Source organism: Cyprinus carpio, chromosome B20, assembly GCF_018340385.1.
Source record: "Cyprinus carpio isolate SPL01 chromosome B20, ASM1834038v1, whole genome shotgun sequence".
NCBI classification, from domain to species: domain Eukaryota; kingdom Metazoa; phylum Chordata; class Actinopteri; order Cypriniformes; family Cyprinidae; genus Cyprinus; species Cyprinus carpio.
In genome coordinates, this window is record NC_056616.1 from 26306011 (window position 1) to 26322210 (window position 16200).

The 16200-nt window shown below is 36.7% G+C and overlaps 1 protein-coding gene across 2 annotated transcripts; it reads left to right on the top strand.

Moving 5' to 3' along the window:
* Positions 1-6406: 6406 nt before the first annotated feature.
* Positions 6407-14210, top strand: trib2 (tribbles pseudokinase 2). Of its 2 annotated transcripts, none has more exons than XM_019090311.2 (3): positions 6407-7522; positions 8179-8471; positions 12441-14210. In XM_019090311.2, exons 1-3 carry the CDS (start codon positions 7253-7255, stop codon positions 12913-12915), a joined length of 1038 nt encoding a protein of 345 aa, XP_018945856.1. In that variant the 5' UTR covers positions 6407-7252; the 3' UTR covers positions 12916-14210. The 2 variants fall into 2 exon arrangements, with proteins under 2 accessions (XP_018945856.1, XP_042602372.1); XM_042746438.1 differs by having other exon boundaries at positions 6415-6569.
* Positions 14211-16200: the final 1990 nt, after the last annotated feature.

Sequence of the window (16200 nt, forward strand, 5' to 3'; positions counted from 1 at the left end):
TCGTGCTGACTGATCGTCTAATTTTATACAGTGTACCTAAAAATAAAATTATGCAATTATTTACTCACTCTCATTTTGTCAGAGTTATTTTAGTAAATATATACTATTTATATGTTTATATTTATTTATATTTATATTTTTTCCAGCTTTATTTCAATTAACAAAAAGATATTTTTAATAGTTTTAGTAAACATTAGCAACCCTGCATGTTGTTTGAAAACCTGTTTGCATTTCTTTCTTCTGTTAAACATCTTAGATTATATTTATGAACATGACACATAGTGTATTATGAATATGGAGATTTGTTCTTTATTTAAAGTTCGACTCCACTGACTGTGGTCTGGTTGCAGCAGTTACTGCCTCACTAGAAGATGATTATTACTGATTAAAACTTATTGTATAGAGAAGACTTGAAGATTCTTACAAAATATGTATTTTTTTTGTTCAAAAAGAGAAAAAAAGTCAAATAAATTGGGAGTTAACAACATGAAAGTTAGTACATAATGAGAGAATTCATTTTCAGAATAACTGATGGCATGTTTGCCTCAAAACACAACCTGGAAATGAATCATGTTCAGTAAGATTTGGCATTTTGAGGTAATGTGAGAGTAACTGGATATTAGTCTTATGTGGACTGAAACGAAGTGACATTGCAAAGCATTTTTTTTAAGTTAAAATAATTGTTCAATTGCACAGTTTTACACCCTAATATTGTTGGAGTGTTGTAGCTAAATGGTTAGAGTAATATGTTTCTAGTTTTCCAGAGCAGAAAGCAGGTTTCTACACTTCACCCACCTTGAGGCTTAAAATATAGAGATAGAGACATTTCCCAGCAGCAAAATTGCTTCATTTTCTCATGGGCGGTGTGGCTGACAGGCGTGAGTGCCATTGCTGTAGGGGGTTAATTAAGATTTTAGCCATCCACGCTGACCTTTGGAAACTTCCAAGAGTGATCATCTCTCCACTTCCAGGCATCCGCTGTATTTCCCACTTTGAAGTTCCCCAATTTAGCAGACTTTAGCTGAGAGGAGAGTTAGAAATGGGTCTATAGTGAAAATAAGGCACTTTGGAATAAAGATAATCCCATTTTTACTTACACATTTAGTGTGGTTGCATTTCTCTGACCTAAATATGTTACTATATCTCTGCAGCCTCCATGCACTGTATTTGGGTCTAGAGAGGGTAATATGGAGTCATTTTGAACCCAATCTTTAAAAAAGAAGTTAAACCCATCTTGGGAAATCCTGACCCACTTTGAGTTTGAAATAGTCAACGAGTATGAGGAGTTCACCCAAAAATAAAAATTTGCTTAAAATTCACACACCATCAGGCCATCCAAGATGAAGATGCACATGTTTCTTCATCAGAACAGATTTGGATAAATTAAGCATTACACCACCTGTTCACCAATGAATGCTTTGCAGTGAATGGGTCATGTATATGTTTCTTACAAACACGCACCTTTTCACTTAACAAGATGTTAATCAGTGGAGTGTGGGTTACTTGTGGATTATTGTGATAGTTTTATCAGTTGTTTGGACTCTCATTCTGATGGCACCCATTCACTGCAAGTCATGTCATGCAAATTTTTTCAAAAGGAGAAACATCTACATCTTGAATGGCCTCAGGGTGAGTATAAATTTTCAGCAAACTTTCATTTTTGGTTGAAATATTCCTTTAAGAGCATGGCAAACTATTTTTTCGGTAGCTGTTTAGTCCTTGATTCTGGAAGAAAGGGGCTGTTTATGTGACAAACACAATCTCATGAACCGTGGGCAAACCGAGGCCATGAACTGCAGGAGACAAGCTACCGGCTCCCCCTTTGCAGTGTTATGTCAGGGGGTGGAATCTGTTTGGAATGAACAGTTCTGTCTGTGTCTCTCATCCAGCTGTGTGCATTCCATATGACGCCCTGCATTCCACAATGGAGAATTGCTCAATCCTGTATTCACTCACCTTCCACCCCACTGCTTACTCGGCATTGGGAAAACAGTTCAGGAGCTCAGGAATGCAAGTGGGAAGTCACTTTCTGAGATGAACAAAACAGAAGAATCATGAATGCTTTACATTGGGCTGCTCACGGTGTAAAAAAAATCCCTGCAAGGACATTCAGTTATAAAAAATAAAAATGTACCCTCATGTCCATCACTGTAGGAAGTGTTAGCCTACAATTTTGTATTCATATGTTTGTTATTTGGTGATGATAAATAATAGTTTAACTTAAAGTCAATTAATATAGATTTTACTTTTATTCACTTATATAGCTTTCATCCAAAACCACTTACAAAAGAACAAAAGCAGTTTGTTAAAGAGCCAATAATATTTGTAATTTACAATGCCGCATTTATTAGACAACTAGGAAGCAAACTAGAGAAAAGGACAAATGCAGAGAAGAAAAGTTTATATACTGTATAAATAGGTTTTTTTTTTTTTTTGGAACTAAGCTTTTTCAAACAGTGAAAGCCAGAACTATCATAGGTAACTAAAACTAAAACCAACCAAAAACATTTTTGTTACTTGAAATAAAATAAACAAAATTTTTTGTTTAATTTTAGTTTACCTTAAAAAGGATAAAACTAAAACTGGAAAGAAAAAAAACAACTATATCTAAACTATCTAAACACACAACAAAATTGCTTAAAACTTAATGTTAAAATGAAAAATATAAAAATAATTCAAAATTAATATAAAATAGAAAAGTGGTGCTCAGTGGTAGAGCATTGCGTTAGCAGCGCAAAAGGTCGTGGGTTCAATTCCCAGGGAACACACATACTGGTAATAAGAAAAAAAAAGAAAAGTATAGCCTGAATCCACTGTAAGTCGCTTTGGATAAAAGCGTCTGCTAAATGCATAAATGTAAATGTAATATTAAATAACCCTGGTGAAGGTGAAAGTGAAAAGTGACCAGATTTCTAACAAGATTTTCAATAAATTACCACCTTCTCCTCATGCAAAAACCTATTGTATGGCTTTAAAAGTCATATATACAGGAGCATGCAATATAGAATGCAAGTTGTAAAGAATACATTTATGATGCTTTTTTGTCCTTTTTAGAGCTTGTCAGCCTTTGGTTTCCATGCACTTTCATTCTGTAGATATTCATTCTCAATATGTGTTCCACAAAAGAAAGAAAGTAAATCATATAGGTTTGAAATTACATGAGAGTGAGTAAAATACAACAGTTATAATTTTGGGTGAACTATCCATATAACATTTCATCCGTGGGGTACATAAATATCTCACTCTACCCACCATTCACTGTTACACACAATACAACACTTTGTGAATGTACCAGTGGGAGGCACAACAATGTCATTCATCCAAAACACACAAATTCAAAAAATCCCCTTGATTCCTCAGTGTTCTCCTCCAGTACATGTAATCAGTTTTGAAATTCAACACCAACTCGTACAAATCATGACATTGTGCAACAACAATAACAAGACTTGATACAACTGGAACAGATTATATGCAGACATAACAGACAGGCATTTTGTCATTCATCAGTCAAACTCTCAGATCATTAACTTTACATCACTTCATCAATATGTCACACCAAATGAAAGAGTACATGATGTATCTGTTATGAAATAATGTGGCAGATACATGAGTTAAATTTAAGTATGAATGCATTATTCTGAAATTGCAGAGTACAACAGCATCAGGTCTTTTGTTAAGGTCTTAGGTGATTATGGATGAAAATGTAATTTTAATATATTTTTGTTGTTTGTATTTTTATATAACCTAATATTTCAGGATGGATATGATCAGGACATGTTCTTTAGCCTACATGTTTTTGGCTATATGAATGTAATCTAAAGCATGTTCACACATCTGGTTTTTGTTCAGTAACACAGTAGAGAATTCTGCATCTCGCAAAGGAACAGACCTGCTATTAACATGTGGGGATTTAACCCAGTCACCATCTGGCCAACAACTCCATTTCAGACTTCTGCCTGCAGTATATACATGACCATTCAAAGGCTTGAAATACCTGCTCATTCTTGACTATTACACATTTTAGAACAATAGTTTTTTTGTGGATTTTGTTACATATTTTTATATTAGCTTTTTTACTTTTCATAAACAAAAAGGATTCAAATGTGCATATAATTGTGAATACAAATCTGTAACCATAAAAAACATCTGCTAGGTAAGCATACAAATTTAGGCCAAATGTGCAAAATACAGATGCTAGCGAATATAAATCACATTCGTGTGCGAAGATGACCATAGCAACTCGCTGCTTACGTTTGGGATTAGTAAACTTAAAAACTATTACAATTAATAAACATGTAAAAACACAAGTATGAAAAGTTAAACTAAAGTTAGATCAGGCCACAAGTTACTCTGAATGGGTGAAATATAGATATAGCAGGTATAGCCACCGATCGCTAGTCAAGCACTTTTGTTAGAATAAGTAGTATTCATACACAAACACTAGATGAAAAAATAAACAAAAGCTAGATCAGGATAAAAGTTAGCCTGAATATGCAAAATGTAGATGCTCGTGAAAAAATATTGCATTCGTGAAGGTAACCATAGCAACCGATAACTGCTCGATCACTTTTATTAGAATTGGACAGTGCTTGTACTAGATAAAAAGTTAAAAGCAAGATTAGGCTAAAAGTTACTCCGAATTGGTGAAATGTAGATGCTCACGAATACAATTTACATGAACAGCTAGCCGTAGCAACCAATCATTGCTTGGCCACTTTTGTTAGGATTAGTAGTATCAGACAGCGCATGTCGAAACACGAGATGAAAATTAAACAAAAAGGATAAAGGTCAGTCCGAATGCGTGAAATATGGATGCTCGTGAATATAAATCATGTGAGCATGTAACCGATGGCCGCTTGAATGCTTTTGTTAGCAGTATGGGACAGTGTTGTATAAACACAAGTAGGCCTACTAGATTTTGTTTTTATTGTTGTGATGATTATTTTATGATTATTTTAATTCCTTTTATGTAAAGCACTTTGAATTACCATTGTGTATGAATGTGCTCTATAAATAAACAGTGCATGTGCAAAACACAAATACTAGATGAGAGGTTAAATAAAAGTTTGGTACAAATCGTTCATGCACGTCATTGCATGTGTGCTCAAACAGTTAAACCATGGTAATCACAAATTAACCATGGTCTTGCTACACTAACCGTAGTTTAATTATGGTATTTGTAGTAAAACAAATAAAATTCACTCACACAGGCCATCCAAGATGTAGATGCATATGTTTCTTCATCAGAAAAGATTTGGATAAATTAAGCATTACACCACCTGTTCACCAATGAATGCTTTGCAGTGAATGGGTGATGTATATGTATCTTACAAACACGCACCTTTTCACTTAGCAAGATGTTATACAAATGACAATCAATGTGCCAAAAAACATGGTTACTTCACTTGTACTATAATAAAACCATAGTTAATTTTCATATGGGTACGTATAATTGTTGTGTTGCTGGTGTCCTGAGTTCGAATACCCCCGGCCTCTCTTCCACATTGCTTCCTGTCTACTCTATCCTATCCTATCTTAAAGGATTAGTTCACTTTCAAATTAAATGAAATTAGTACTTCCGTCTACATCAATCGTGACCTTTTCAACGTAATTTCGTATTACGTAAAGTCATAGGCATCGCAGAGCAGTGCAAGGCGAGCATTTCTGTTTATAATGCAAATACATTTTTTTTCTTTTTTTTTCGAAAATGACCGATCTTTTTGCTAGATAAGACCCATATTCCTCATCTGGTATTGTGTAGAGCCCTTTGAAGCTGCACTGAAACTGTAATTTTGACCTTCAGCCGTTTGGTAGCTGTTGAAGTCCACTATAACGTGAATAATGCTGGAATGTTTTCATCAAAAACCTAATTTATTTTCGACTGAAGAAAGCAAGATGTAAACATCTTGGATGACATGGGGGTGAGTAAATTATCAGGAAATTAAAAAAAAATAATAATTATAAATTTGAATTCTTTAATAAAAGCAAAATGCCAAAAAATAAATATTTTATTGCGATATAGATACTCAACCTAATAAAAGCTTTCCAGCAGAATTATAGTGCATGTACAAAGTACTATTTGTTTAAAAATATTATATGTTTAAACGACTTTAAGATAAGATGCATATATATATATATATATATATATATATATATATATATATATATATATATATATATATATATATATATATACATATTCAATGCTTAATCATCATGGCAAATAGTTAATCAGAGTTTGATGTCATTTTTGCTTCATTGCACAAACCAACCGACATTTAATCCTAACACACACTTCCCCCATAGAATTCACCATATCGACTGATAATTTAGGGTGCTTCAATTAAATTCCAAGGACAACAATTATCTGGCATACTGTATGTATGGCTTGCTTGCAAGACTGTGGATGTGTCAGCATCAAGCGAGCGGCCAATGGGAGGGCGTTTTGGCCGTGACGTCAGGGGGGCTGGTCGTGCGCGTGGAGAGCTCCAGTCAGTCCCGCGAGCGCAGTCAGTCAGTCAGTGCGTGCAGCTGACCCCGCGCGTTCAATGGATTAGGTTCCCAGCCACGTAAGTAAGAAGAAGATGATGATAATGGTGTCTTGTTGCTGAAACAAGGGATAGGCTCAGGGAGAACGTCGGCCGTCCCCTCTTGACTTTGTCCAAATCAGGTCCAAGCGCCGGAGATCGTCGGAGTTTGGTTGCTCGCGAAGAGGAGGACATAGACTTACCAGGCGTAACAAAAGGCGGCTCGCGACCTGGAGCAAATTTTTCCTAGCCATATTTGGTAGATGCATGGACAGGCTTCGCGTGGAGACCCGCTCGAATGAACACGGAGCGCCCTCTCAGGATATCTAAACCCAGCTGGCACGCTTTCCTTTTAATTTAATGCAAAAAAAAATTACATTCTTTACCTGCTGCGCTGCATCGATCGTGACGTCACAACCTTTACATTACGCCGCGCCGATTCACGCGTTTTTGGCTCTTGCAACCAAACCGTGCTGTTCTTTGAGGGCACGCTGGGCATAGAGGTCACAATTCGTGCATGCACGTCATTGCATGTGTGCTCAAATGACGCCACATTGTCAGTGCAATTAACGCACATGCATAAGATCATCATTACAGTAAAGGGGAATCGCCGCTGCATTCATGCCCAGTGTTAAATAGAGGGCATCTGTCTTTCATTCATTTGCACCCCCCTCCCGTAAGACCGTCCGAACCCTCCTGATCTGGACGAACCTCCTTCTATACTCATGAACATACAGAGGTCCAGTCCCATTAACATTTCGCGTTATGGGAGATCGAGGCACAAAACACACGACTTTGAGGAGCTATCTTGTCTAAGGACTACAGAATCCAACCAGAGTTTCAGTCCCAATTTAGGATCTCCCAGCCCCCCTGAGACCCCTGACTCCTCTCATTGCATTTCTTGCATTGGAAATTACCTTTTGTTGGAGCCCATTGAAGGAGACCACGTTTTCAGAGCCACCCACCTGCACAGTGGGGAAGAGCTCGTGTGCAAGGTAAGAAACACACAAATGCATGTCATTTTGTAACGGAACACTCATGCAGTTGCATCAGCTATAGATAGGGATGTATGTGAGACATGCATGGGGCTTACTGCAGTCATTTGCGAGGTGCCTATTGGTGCGTTATCAAATGAATGACTTTTCTTTTGTGATTCATCAACAATGACATCAAGTGATGAGTTACAGTCACGTGCAAAAAAGCATGTGGGAATACCCCTGAAGTGTGTGTGCATGCTTGCATACAGCCTTGCATTCATGCGTGCAAGTCCACATGACTTTGAAACATAAGACACTCTGAATGGGCTGACATGGGCAGAGAGCCATTAGTAAGAACCTCTTATCTTCTGATGAGAGAACGGCCTCCGATGTCCACCGCTGTCATGTTATATTTAGCCCGTGTCTCTCTTTTATGTGTCTGTTACTAAGCAACATCAAAATTTAGTGTGTTTTGGGGACTCGGAAATGCAGCAGAGGTGTAATGCCTTTCAACTTGCCATTGCATGGATTTCCATTCTTTTGTTTCAGAATTAGGCATCGTCTCTGAAGATGCCTGTAGCAGGGCTCTTGTCTTGGGGGGCTAATACTTTTGTACTCTGTTGGGCAATCGATGATGGCTTCTAATTGAATTCAAAATGCTCTCTGTCCTCCAGGTGTTTGATATCAGTCGATACCAAGAGTCCTTGGCTGCTTACTTCGTGCTGGGCACCCATGAGAACATTAACCAGATAGTGGAGATTCTTCTGGGGGATATGCGAGCGTATGTGTTCTTCGAGAGGAGCCATGGGGACATGCACTCTTTCGTCCGCACTTGCAAGAAGCTGCGAGAGGAAGAGGCTGCCAGACTTTTCCATCAGATAGCATCAGCTGTGGCGCACTGCCACGACAACGGCCTGGTCCTCAGAGACCTCAAGCTGAGGAAGTTCGTCTTTCAGAACGAGGACAGGTAAAGTAGCCACTAGCAAGGTTGTTGGGTTCAAACAGAATATGCACAGTTGATCTTTAAAGAGAGGTTTGTTTTGCATGGACAGCACATTATTCACATACTGAGATTGGAAATTTGGTATATTACTGATGTGCTTTCTGTTGAAACAAACATTATTGAAGAGGTTGCCCCCCCCCCCTTTTTTGAATTGCAAATAGCTTATGGTTAATTTACAATTGTGAACCATGAATTGTTACTTGCTATTGTCATTGGCAGCTGGACATTCTCATTCTAGAGCACAGGATTGGACACAATTTTACAAACACACCTAAGTTAAATATTATTAAACAAAAATTATACAAAAAATATACTAAAAGTACAACCGTGTTAGTGAAATTTTGTTTCAATTTTGAAGCCAAAAAAGTTCTATTGTTATAGTGTAGAAATATATGAAGCGCAGTTCACACAGAAGTCACTTTTCAAACCAGTGCAGCACATTCGCACGACCAGCTTAAACCATTGAGAATTCTGTCTGGAAATCTTTCAGCCTCACACAAAATTCCTATTGAAATGACTGGATTTTTCCTGCAAAAATTAGCTGAAGAACAGTAAAAGTGACCCCACCACAACTGTAAATAGCGGATGTGTTCTACAAGTTTTTAAATTAGCTTTTGAATGAGTAACAAAGTTTTAAATTCACTTTTGACCTATGCCTATTATGACTTATTAGAGATGCACTTATTTTTTTTTTTAAAACAAAACCGAAATTAAAGTTTTAATTTAGCCAAAAAAAAACCTTTGAGTAAAAAATGTGGGTAGTTGAATTTAGTATGCTTTTCAGGGTGTTGTGTTCTCATATGATAAATGAAACCAGTCATAGTAAAGTTCTCTGGCAATGGTTTGCCAGTGCCACTTGATATTTTAGTAACACATTTTACATATTGCTTCTTCAGCATCTATTTTGGTCATGGTGAAGTGCATAAAACTGCTGACAAGTTTACCTGTTGTGGCTTATCCTCATTCTGTGCATGAAATATATGGACAAAAAAGTTCTATTGTAGAGGTGATAATTAATAGTCACAGTTTCAATCAGTGGTTTCATCCAAAACATCCAAAATATATTTTCTTTGCCGTTACTGCTGAATATTTTTGATTGATGAAATTTCGGTGCATTACTATTTTTCATTAGTAATTCAAGTTATTACAAAAAATATTGCTTTTTGTATTCAATCATGCTCCGCCCCCGAAATACCTGACATCAGCAAACCCTTAAAATTTTCGACCCCTCTCCTCCAATTTATTTCTAGTGAACAACATTAAGTCCCATCTTTAGTTTTTCTATTTGCATATCCTGTTTCGCCACAAAAAAAGTCATGTTGTTGAAGTAAAATGGTTTTGAATGGCATTGCGTGTTAAGTTTTTAAAAATTAGCCTGCCCATAGGTTTGGCAGTCAAATTAGTCTGAAATAATCCCAAGCCTGCGTTATGAATCTGGGTGGCCTTCCCATTTAAGCTAAATGGCAGTTGCCCCAGTGGCCAAATGAGTCAGCTCAGCTAGATTCCCTCTGGCTCACTCGATGGAAATGGAGAATGTTGCCTGGTGCTTTAAATGTGAGCTCGGTGACCTTGCTGTTCCCATGCTCTGTGGTCTGGTGCGTCAGCCGTCCACCTTTCAGTGAGTGATTGCAGACGAGCGCAAGTAAACGTGGCCAAGGGTGGTGAGTATTACCCTGGCCAGAAATCAAACACCAAGGGCGCACCAAAATTGGAACCAGAGAGGAAAGCGAGCCAGACAGAACTGCATTCCTTGGCGAAGTGGGTTCCTGACCTGGTTATGTCACGAAGGACGCTTGTAACGTTCTGCCGTCGCACGCTAGAGACCGCAGTGCAGTTCGTCTGGAATCGCTCCCTAATGTACAAGTGTGTGCATCCACGCGTCCTCCTCCGTTTTTCCTGCGTTCATGTGGGCCGATGTTCTTTGCAGGCTCTTGACCCGGTGTAACACAGCCGCATCGTGGAGCTGTGACTCACATATGCTGCATGTCATTAAGAGAATATTTCGAGCATGCCGTGTTCTCTTTGTACAGCACTGCATGGAAACGGGTCACAAGTTCAGGTCAGAGAAGGGGCAACCTGTTCATTTCTGACCTTCAGGTAATTTAGATGCCCTGCAACCTTTCCACGCAGCAGGATACCGCTTGTCGTGAAAAATAATATGACTATTTTGAGCTCGGAGGATTGAATGTTTTGCTGAGACTCAGTGGGCGTACGGTTTCATTCGGATGGTTTCTGATTCAGAATCTGATTCACGAGGCAGCTTGCAGAAGACCTCAAAGATGTTTTCATTGCATATGTTGTTTTTTATTTTTTGTCTTTGTAACTTGGGCTGCACGATATAGTTAGTCTCAGGGTTTTTCAGCTTTTTGATGAATATGCAGGGATGCAAATTTTGTAGATTGAAAATACTGTAAGCACATAAAGGGACTTGCATAACTCTACAAAAGTTTGGGGTCGGTAACATTCCTTAAAATGTTTTTGAAAAAGTGTATTATTCTTACACAGGCTGCATGCATTTATTAGATAAAAATAATATGAACTATTAAATGAACTCTCGAATATCTTTTCAAATGTAATTTATTCCTGTGATGCACAGCTGAATTTTCATCATTACTCCAGTCTTCAGTGTCACATGATTCTTCAGAAATCATTCTAATATGCTGATTTGCTGCTTATTGATGTTGAAAACAGAAGTGCTGCTTAATATTTTTTTGGAATCCACGATATAGAAAGTTTAAAAGAACAGTGTTTATTTGCAATAGAAATCTTTTGTAACATTATAAATAACTTTACTGTCACTTTGAATAAATTTAATGCATTATTGCTGAATTTAATTATTCTTTTAATTTATATATGTAAATTTGTGTCAGTATTGTATCTAAATATAAATTTATCACAGTATTTTACTAATCATCACTTGTTTTTAACTTTTATGATGCAAAGGAATCGTTGAATCGTAGTTATGAATCTGATTCATTTACATGATTTACCCTAAACCCTGATTTTGCATCAAGGACATTAAAAACATCTTGATGCTCTCGTACTTTCAAGAAAAGAAGAACAGCTAAATTAGTCTGACATGCTTTTTAGAAAACATAACCACCAAATAAAAAGCACCTTTATCAGAATGTTGCTTTATTTTATATTACTCTAGCAGCAGAATCATTGTGGATATACTGTGAATATATAGCAGATTGTTTGTCGTCATGTGTATGTTCCTTCATGTTTTGCATTATTGTACAAATTACAGGATTACAGTGGAAAAACTAGGATCACAGGGAATGGTTTGAGGAATTCCATCTTTAGTGTGGCATTATTCCTGCTTTTTATAATTCCCAGAATGAATACCAGATTTCCCTCTGGATTAGACTGGCAGGAATGTCCTGAGGCTATCTTTATATTGCTTTTTTTATGCAAGGGATTTACAGTCCAAAAAACTTCAATAGTAGAGGAAAATTTGATTTAAGAGGGTTTTTGTTATTATTTTGGACTGACAGATTTGGAAGCAGGAATTTTTCTTAAATTGATTCTCTCATTGTTTTTGGTCATATATGTTTGAATGATCTTGAAAGCAAACACAACTGAAAGTTTGTTTTTAATTTATTTTACATCTATCTTAATTTGTTCCATTTAATGTATATTACGGCTTTTCTGTTAGTTGTTTGTCAGTCATTGGAAGTCATACAAGCTTGAGTTTTCTATGACGTTTGCTTCATTTCGTGTATTTTGTATGTTTAAAAAACTTTCACAAATGATCCATCTAGAATTTGTTCCATTTCATGTATTTTATAACATTATATATCAGTTTGTCAATTCAATTGTTGTATCATCCATCTTGAAAGCCAACAAAACAATAATCTTTTCCCTTTTACTTACTGAACACCTCATGTCTTCAAATATGTACTTTTTCATGTTATTCTCTGTCTTTCCCAGGAACCTTGTAAAGTTGGAGAGTTTGGAGGATACGTACCTCCTAGAAGGAGGTGATGATTCGCTCTCGGACAAACACGGCTGTCCAGCCTACGTCAGTCCGGAAATCCTTAATGCAAATGGCAGCTATTCTGGTAAGGCGGCGGACGTGTGGAGCTTAGGCGTGATGCTCTACACCATCCTGGTGGGCCGCTACCCGTTCCACGACGTGGAGCCCAGCTCGCTGTTCAGTAAGATCCGCCGCGGCCAGTTCAACATCCCAGAGACGCTAACGCCCAAAGCCCGATGCCTCATCCGTAGCATCCTGCGGCGAGAACCGTCTGAACGCCTCACCTCCCGAGAGATCCTGGACCATCCCTGGTTCTCTGCCTCTGGCGGTTCGGCCGCTGCCGCCAGCCACGGAAGAGGCGAGCGAGAGTTGGACCAAATGGTGCCAGAGGCCAACATGGAAGAAGAACTGGAACAGTTCTTTAGCTGAGCACAAACTCATCAGATATTATGCCACGTCCTTTTAGATTATCAGAAAAAAAAAAAAGAAATACACTCATTACAAATGGTGTCTATCGTTATTTCTCATTCCGTGAAAAGACATGGTCGGTTCTGGCTTGGGTGGAAAGGACTTCTTCCTAAGCTAGGACTTCTGGACGATGTAGCAAGACTTTGGTTTTTCCTTTATTTCCGTTCGTTTTTGTCTTCGTTTTCCGTGGTGCTCATGAGGCGTATGAGCCACAGTAAGCTACAAAAATGCATTACAGCACAGGAGAACGCAGCCAAGGAACAAAGAAAATATCAGGCAAAACTGCTCAACCTCTCCTGTTTCCAGCTTTGATTTGTTTACCGTGTCTCAGTTACTGTACTTGTTTTCCTCAAATGCAAATAGTTGGTCGCGTCTCAATCTGATCCTCAGTTTATTTTAAGTATAGCGTTTCGACAGCCCACCAGGTCAATACTTTGAAGACCATGTCATTTTTTGTGTTTGGATTAATTTTGGCTGCATTAAGAATGATTGTGTTGCATTAAGCTGTTTCTTTTACTATTATTGCTGCTTTTTTAGCTCTAACCATAACTGAAACTTTTTCCGTGAGTCTTCAGAGAATCAAAAACGTCAAGCACTTGACTCACCTAGGCTTGGACATCCTCTCTGGACTAGTGTCATCTATTTAACTTTTAGTTGTTTTCTTTTTCTGGAGCAAAATATATCTTTTTTTAATTTTATTTATAAGGTAACTACTACTATATTTAAAGAGAAATACGTGCAGGGTTTTTAGTTGTTTTCTAAACCGCCAGTTTTCACAAATATTGTAGGCAATACATTTGACACAGGACAGGTTTGACTTTTTGTATTAAAGTTTGTCCCAAGTTGGAAGGTCTACGATTTAACGTCAGTGCCAGTAATCGCGCACCCCAAACGCACGCTGACCGTACTCCTTTTTTATTTTTATTTTATTTTTTTACATTTGACTCCATAAATATTAGACGATATTTCTACGACTACACTGTCTCGAGTACCTCATGTTAACTCTACTGCCTGCATAGGTCTGTGAAATGATCATGTTTTGAATGGGTACATGTAGACATGTTTCGTCGTATATCAATGTTACTTGAAATCGTGATTTATACCTAGTCAATGGCATGTGCCCTTTGAATGCTTTAGCCTGCCTAGCAAGAGGGGAGTTCATTGTTTCAGTTTCGTTTTCTTAAAGAAGAATCTTACAAAGGATTTACTAGGAGTCCAGTTGCGCTTAAGAGTTTCTTTTTATTGTTTTTTTTTTTCTTTTTTTTTTCTGGTTATTGTACTTTCACTCGTTTTGTAGAAGGAACTTGCCTACATAAGTTGGTGCTGATTAGGTGCTAATTTTGAAGGATATTTTTCTTTTTGTTCGGTCATTTTTTTTCTTTTCCTCATGTTTTCAAGGGGAGGGGGGAGTGCATGGTGGGATATCTGCCTCAGATGCTCTGATTGTAATGTAACAGATTTTTGGTGTTTTGTCCAGATTTATTCAGTAAATAAATTGTGAACTGCACACTGAATGCTGCATTTTTTTATCCAATCTTTTAAGCACATAAACTGACATACATACATATATATATATATATATATATATATATATATATATATATATATATATATATACACACATATATATACATACACACATACATACACACATACATACACACATACATATATATATATACATACATATACATACACATACATATACATACATACACATATATACATACATATATATATATACATACACATATATATATATATTATATGCTCTCAAATGATTAATCGCATCCAAAATAATTTTGTTTACATAGTATGTGTGTACTGTGTATATTTATTATATATATATATAAATACACACACATACAGTATATATTTAGAAAATATTTACATGTATATGTTTATATTCATATTTAATTTATATATAAATATATTTAACAACATTTTTCTTAAAAAATTGTGATTTTTATTGATTACAGAAAATACGCTGCTGCTAACATCAGCACTGTGTAATATACACAGTACACATGTAAACAGTTTGACAGCACTAATAAATATATATAAAATTGCATATGTATTTATTTTATAGTATGTATAAAAATATGTATAAATCATTTAAATGGATAATGACAATAAAGCATTTAACAAATTGGCAGTAGAGTTTACAGTTGAGACCAGACGAGTATTATTGTGTGTATATATATATCTATATTTGTGTATTATGTAATGCTTTATATTACATTTTAATTATTACTATGTATATTGAACGTGTATACATGTAAATTTAAATGTTAAAATGTAATATATAAAGCATTACATAATACACACTCACACACCTATCTATCTATCTATCTATCTATCTATCTATCTAAAAATGTAAAAGTGTACTTCTTTTTATTAGCACAATTATCAGATGATCCTGATCATAATCTCAAAATGGATGATTAATTGGCCTGCCACATATTAGTCTATCACGACTCATATTCAGGCCCTTTTTTTAATACCTGTTTGGTGTTCATGGTTTATGTTCTCTCTCTAGTTTCGATTATTTAATGCCTTTGATCATCTGGAGATTAAGACTTGTGATAATATTCATGGAGACATCACTCTCTGACTTCATAATCTAAAGCATTTTCCCCTCAGCAGATTGGTTGATTTCACTGCTTGACTGCCACTAAATCTGACTAAAGCCTGCTAGGAAATAATCCATCGAATACAGATTAATGTCTTGTGCATTGGGCCCATTTTCTATGAACTGCAGCCTCGGTGTCATGTGCAGTCGTGCCATAAAACACACACAATGTACATTTAACACTTGTGTCCCTTGTGGATCAGACATAATAATGGTCCAACTGAAACACTGCCTGTAAAATAATGCAGAGTTTTTTCAGAAGTTCACATTATATATTAAGTACATGTTCTATTAAAATATACTCTAAGAGCCAACATGCAATATAAAAAGCTGTTGATATTTCACACTCAGCCCCTCTAAATACATATGCAAATGTGTTCTTGGTCAAACACACCTCGACACTTCCAGAAAAGGGTGTTTTTTGACGTGGGCAGTAGCCATGCTGTGCTGAAAATAGATTAGTGCATTTGTGTGCCAGATGTGCATATGCTGCAGCACTTGGCCCATGTTCAACTAACTAATGCATGGAGCTCCTGAACATTTATGCATGCACTTCTGGTTTTATCCACCTGTGCATGCATGACCTTGCAGCTACTAAAGTGTCTTGAAGTGCA